Here is a 6,508-nt window from a genome sequence, read left to right as displayed (position 1 = left end):
CAAAAAGCTGGACCTGCCTTTTACATATGCAAGCGAAAACAAGAAATTTTGGGAAACAAATGTGGGTTGAAGGTGGGGATAGCTGGACCAGTCATTTAAATTTACCTATGTAAATACTTAACAACAAGTTTATTAGTAATAAGTACAAAACTTTCATACAGTCTTAGACTTCTTAAAAATAACGTATAATGTTAGTTATTGAAAGAACCTTTAAATAAAAATATTTTTCAGTATGTCAAAGATGTAATTATTAATCATTCTTTTTACTCTTCAATTTCTTTGACTGAGCAGAATGTTTTTGACCTGTAAGCATTCTAAGAAGATATTTAATTAAGCCAACACTTGCTAAGCATATTAGTATTATTACAGCCAAAAGAAAACCAACAATATCTAGCAACATGTACTGATACCATGACAGATCGAGAGCTGCAGAACGAAGATGGTGAGCACCATTGTGTCTTAATACATATTCAGTCCAATAAACTGCTTCCTCCAATGGTTTAATTGGGCGATCGTGGAATATGCGGTTTCATTTCAGTACATTTTCCTTGTATCTGAAACCATTCAACAGTTTATTATGATTATTGCTCATGAATTCAGCATATGAAATATTTCTGCAAATTTAATTATGTCTGTAATCACTAAAAACGTTAGTGAGGAAATACCCAGAAACTGTTTTCCCAAATGAGTGAAAATTACCACCTCACTGCATACAGCTCATGAGGCTATTTCTGTCCATTTCATTTATTTGAGGTCTTGGCTGTGAATGAATTTCTCCAGCAAGTTGACTGCAGGAACTTGCATGTCACAGAAAATCACTGGTAACTGTCTGCTGTAGACTATAGTTGGCTGATGAGACCCAGGGGATAAAAGATACCGTTTTTTTAGTGGCAGTATTTTTTTAAAGACTGCCAGATGAGTGTTCATCTTAGAGGGGTCAATCGTAATGTTTCAAATGATAAAAATTCAGATTTGATGATGTGCAGAGGCAGTTGTATTGAGATTGATAATGACATCATTTGGGAATGTCTTCTGTAAATAAATATAAACTGAATTGAAAAATAGATTAAAATGAATGAGATTAAAATTAGATAGATCTGTAATTGAGCAGTGGTAACTCAACTCTTGTGATTTTGGTGCATCATCCACATACACGATAAGAAGGGGGAAGGGTAAATTTATACTGCCTCTGGCTCACTACATACCACCCACTATACATTATCCTTACAGATCACATATGCAGATGTAAAAAGAGAAAGCAAGAGCGACTGTGGCATATGTTACACCATGTGGGTGATAAAATACATGTTAGTGGTACTGTAATCCATGCTATTGTCTTAATACTCAGTTTTTCTTCCACAGCAACAGCTACCCTATCACATTCTACATAATCATTTTCTTTCTGGTATGCAAATCACAGTATGGATAAAATATAAGTAAGATAAAACATGGTACAGCAGATTTACATTTTATTGAATAAATGCATACACAGGTAAAGACACACAGCTGTATAACATTGATAGTAAGACTGAAATGAAGTCTCTGGTCGAGTCACATATACTGCACTCATGGCACATCAGTGATGTATTTGTAGTGGGTGTCCAGTGCACAGGCTATGGTTACACAAATGGGTCACAAGTATCCTGGCATCAAAAGGCATTGGTCATATAATGAATATTACCACAATTTTTTACTGTTAAAGCACTTAATATTCAGGGAAGGTATTCTGCAACTTTCCAGTGCAGTGCATAATTTATTTCTGCTGTTTTTGAAGCATGATAAGTAGTTTTTACTGGGTTTTGGGGCAAAATGATCTCTCGTGCAACCAATGTTCTAGTTTATCTCGAAGATGTCTGATATCTCTTGCTTTGCGGATGATACAGAAAAGATCAAGGTCTAAATACTTGTCTGACACTGTTCAGATTGTTTTCATGATTACTGATCTTATCTCTACATACTGAAACTAATAGTCTGATCACATACCAGGATAAATTATCTCATATCATTACATCATCTGCATTGAATTTGACTATCTCCACAGTGCCCAGACAAATCACAACATCCATGTAGGATGATGTGAGTGCCGCATTATGCTCATTGACCCATTGATCCATAAATCCTTTCTCTGTACCTTCAGAGACCAATGGCAGCATTGTTGGCACCATCATAATCCCCACTGCAGTCGTCTGGATGATCTGATGTGGTCCACCCCAACTTCCTCTCCTGTGCCAACCTGTTCATCTCAGAGCAGCACTCACACTCAATATGCTCAGTTATTTGTAGGATATAGTCCAATCTCTGTCTTTCCCTACAGATATATGCTCTACTGCTCTCTTTAGTAATCATGGAAGTTATTCCCTGATTTTTTAACAAATGTCCCATAACTCTATTGTTTTCCTAGTAGGTGTTTTCTATATGTTTGTTGCCTTCCTGTTTGCACAGATAAATTCTTAATTCCTTTTCTTATGTCAGTGTACTTCATTTTCAGCATCATTCTGAAAGCACATCTCACATACGAGGGCCGTTCAGAAAGTAACCTCCGGTTGATTTAAAAAAATACACCAAGTTAAATAAAAATATTTTAATATATACATCTTACAACTACATCTTTGCACTATTTTTCTACATAGTCTCCATAGCGATTGAGGCACTTATCGTATCTCTTCACAAGCTTTGAAATTCCTTCTGCATAAAAATCACCCGCTTGTGCCTGGAGCCAGCCTGTGACCGCATCTTTGAGCTCTTCGTCGTCATCAAACCGCTGTGACCCGAGCCATTTCTTCAAATGCATGAAGAAGTGATAATCACTTGGCGCCAGGTCTGGGCTGTAAGGTGGATGGTTGATAACGTCCCACTTGAAGGACTCAAGAAGGGCCGTTGTTCTGCGAGCAGAGTGAGGACGGACGTTAACGTGCAAAAAAACGATACCGGAAGTCAGCATACCACGGCGTTTGTTCTGTATAGCCCGTCGTAACTTTTTTATTGTTTCACAGTACATGTCTTGATTAATGGTCATGCCACGTTCCATGAATTCAACCAACAACACCCCTTTGGCATCCCAAAACACCGTTGCCATCAGTTTTCTGGCAGAAAAATCTTGCGAGGCTTTTCTTGGTTTGGTAGGCGAATTTGAATGTGCCCACATCTTTGATTGTTCTTTTGTCTCAGGGTTCACGTACTTAATCCAGGTTTCGTCACCGGTCACGATTCTGTTTAACAATGGTTCTCCTTCGTCTTCATAACGTGACAGAAAGTCTAAGGCAGAGGCCATTCTTTGAGTTTTGTGGTGGTCGGTAAGAATTTTGGGCACCCATCGTGCACAGAACTTACGGTAACCCAATCTTGCTGTCACTATCTCGTACAAGAGAGTCTTAGAAATCTGTGGAAAACCAGTAGACAACTCCGACATTGAGAAACGTTGATTCTCACGAACTTTTGCATCAACTGTCTGAACGAGTTCGTTAGTCACCAATGATGGTCTACCACTCCTCTCTTCATCATGAACGTTTTCTCGTCCACTTTCAAATAAATGTACCCATTCATGGACAACTCCTTCACTCATAACTCTTGGTCCGTACACGGCACAAAGCTCACGATGAATAGCTGCTGCAGAATATCCTTTGGCTGTAAAAAACCTTATGACAGCATGCACTTCACATTTGGCGGGGTTTTCTATTGCAGCACACATTTCAAACTGCCACAAAAACTAAACTAACGCAGGTACGACGTTCACTCGAGCACAGCTTGATGCCGACTGAACTGTTGAGTGCGTGAACGCACAGATGGCGTTGCTACTCCCCCCACAACCCGCACTGTGACCAATTGGAGGTTACTTTCTGAACCGCCCTCGTACTTTGGTTCTCTTCTTCCCAATTTTCCAACAGTCCATGTTTCATTCCATACAATGTTGTGCACCAAATGCTCATTACCAGAAATTTCTTCTCAAATTAAAGCCAATGTTTTTTACTAGATGACTTATTTGAGTGAGGAATGCTCTTTTTGCTTGTATTAGTTTGCCTCTTATATTCTCCTAGCTAGAACCTGTGATGAAGCAGGCTGGCTCCCACTACCCTTCTTTGAGTACATTGCCATATCAAATATTAAATCTATATAAAATTTGGTAATCAAAAGTTGTTGCAATTATAAAATTTCATACAAATAGCCATAGGGAAAATCTTATGCACTAATAGGTAAATTTGGAAGGAAAGATCACTTTTGAATTAAAGAGTTGTTTTTCCTCATTTCAGTAACACATTTACATTAGCCCAAACTTAATTGGTTTAAAAGCATTGATAATGAAAGATTTCACCTTGTCTGAACTTTAAGCGCCACTTATAGCCAAACTGCTGTACATTTCCAGGATATGTTCATATATTTATTATCACTTTAATTTTATGAAGCCAATGACACCCAACTTGAACAACAAGAGTATCTAACTAAAAACTACCAAATTTTCAATAATTAAAATTTAACATATAAGATGGCTCCCATGATCATAAACCCATGATTCCCACTGCATAGGCATACTTAGTACTGCATTTTAATAAATGCAGCTTATGACAATATAAAAACAAAATATAAAGATTCAATAGCCAATAAAAGACAAACTTTCTAACCTATAAACTTTATTAACCTTTACAAATTAACAAAGTTCATTAACATCATGGTGCAAATATTTATAACACCAGCACTAGCGCCATTTCAGTTAGTCTGTTTTTAGTCTGCCTCTATTCTGCTCTGTCATTGTTTAGCACAGCTTCAGTCTATCTAATTTGCATTTTAGCCCAGTCTCGAGAACCATTCATTTAGTTCAAACTGAGAGACCATATTTTATAGTTATGAACAGTAAACATCAAAATGTGCAAGTTATGATTCAGTTGAATAATATTTGTAACTGTAGTAACAGTTTCATGACTTTGTTGTTTACTCAGTTGCATGTGAACCAATTTACAGTCTGTACTGTGAGCACTTTTGCTTTTTGAAAAGATAACTATTAAGCTCCACATATGCCCATACTAACTATCTTTTTGTAAATATTGTTGGAGACTGCACAAGACCTGGTCATCACTGGTAGTTTCTGAAGGATATGATTAAAGATTAATGAAATTCCAGTTTAGAACTTAAATATAGAAGCTTCTGGCTATTCATTTTAAGGATAAATCCTACAACAACAATTTCAGGTGGCTGCTGCTGCTGAAGGCTTCTACCATAACAGGTAGGTTTAGTTACATGATAAACAGCCATGCATTACTGCAGGAGCGTTCCTTAATTTCATCCACTACATGGTCCCCAATTTTGATGTTAAGTTTACCACTAATCTCAATTCTATTACTCCCAATTACTTTCATATTTCTTTAAGTTAATCTCAGTCCATATTCTGCACTCAAAAGCCTGATCATTCAATGCAACATGTCATGTAATACTTCTTTGCTTTCACTGAGGATAATACTGTCATCAATTAATGTTATCACTGATATCATTTCACCCTGACTCTTAATGCCCCTGCTGAACCTTTCTTTTGTTTCTGTCATTGTTTCTTAGGTCTACATGTTCAAGAGTAGGGGAGAAAGACTGTATCCCTGTTTTATGCCCTTTTTAATCGAAGCACTTCAATTTTTTGTCTTCCATTCTTACTCGTCCATCTTGGTTCTTGTACATACTTTATATTACCCATCTTTCTCCATAGCTTACACCAATTCTTCTGAGAATTTTGGACATGTTACTCTATTTGACACTGCCAAACACTTTTTCTAATGAAATTTTCACTCTGCAGCAGAGTGTGCGCCAATATGAAACTTCCTGGCAGATTAAAACTGTGTGCCAGACCGAGACTCGAACTCGGGACCTTTGCCTTTCGTGGGCAAGTGCTCTACCACTGAGCTACCCAAGCAAAACTCACAACCTGTCCTCACAGCCCTACTTCTGCCAGTACCTTGTCTCCTACCTTGCCTGCAAAAGGCAAAGGTCCTGAGTTCAAGTCTCGGTCCAGCACACAGTTTTAATCTGCCAGGAAGTTTCACTTTTTCTAATGTCATATCCTATGAAGGTGTCCTGATTTTTCTTCAAGTCACTTCCATTATCATGTGCGATGTCAGAACTTCCTCTCTGGTGCCTTTACATTTAATAATAGGCATTGTGTTGCCACTTCCTCGAACACTTTTAGAAATTCGAAAGGTATGCTATCTGTTCCTTCTGTCTTATTTCATTGCAAGTCTTCCAAAACTGTGTCATACTGTGACTACTGGATCCCCTGTGTCTTCCAAATTGACATCCATTTTTTCTTCTATGAAATGAGGAGACAGTTCATCTCCACACAGAGACCTTCAATGCACTCTTTCCACCTATTCACTTTCTCATCTGCATTTAACAGTGGAAGTCCTTTTGCATTCTTAATGATGACATATTTATTTTTAATTTCACAGAAACTTATCTTGATTTTCTGTTACTGAATGTGTCTTTCTGGTGACCTATTTCCTTTTCAGTTCCTTCATATATTTTCTGTAGCCAT

The 6,508-nt window shown here is 37.6% G+C and overlaps 1 protein-coding gene across 1 annotated transcript in view; it reads right to left on the bottom strand.

Annotated features, from left to right (window-relative positions):
- Positions 1-374: 374 nt before the first annotated feature.
- LOC126419224 (UDP-glycosyltransferase UGT5-like) overlaps positions 375-6,508 on the bottom strand; it is a 56,369-nt gene continuing 50,235 nt past the window's right edge. Inside the window, exon 5 of the mRNA XM_050086360.1 lies at positions 375-554. Within this exon, the coding sequence (XP_049942317.1) occupies positions 530-554 (25 nt within the window). The 3' untranslated portion in view covers positions 375-529. The remainder of the gene's footprint in view (positions 555-6,508) is intronic.

This window comes from Schistocerca serialis, chromosome 9, assembly GCF_023864345.2.
Source record: "Schistocerca serialis cubense isolate TAMUIC-IGC-003099 chromosome 9, iqSchSeri2.2, whole genome shotgun sequence".
In the NCBI taxonomy this organism is placed as follows: domain Eukaryota; kingdom Metazoa; phylum Arthropoda; class Insecta; order Orthoptera; family Acrididae; genus Schistocerca; species Schistocerca serialis.
The sequence above is the reverse complement of the archived record's forward strand: the minus strand, read 5'-3'. Positions and strand labels throughout refer to the sequence as shown.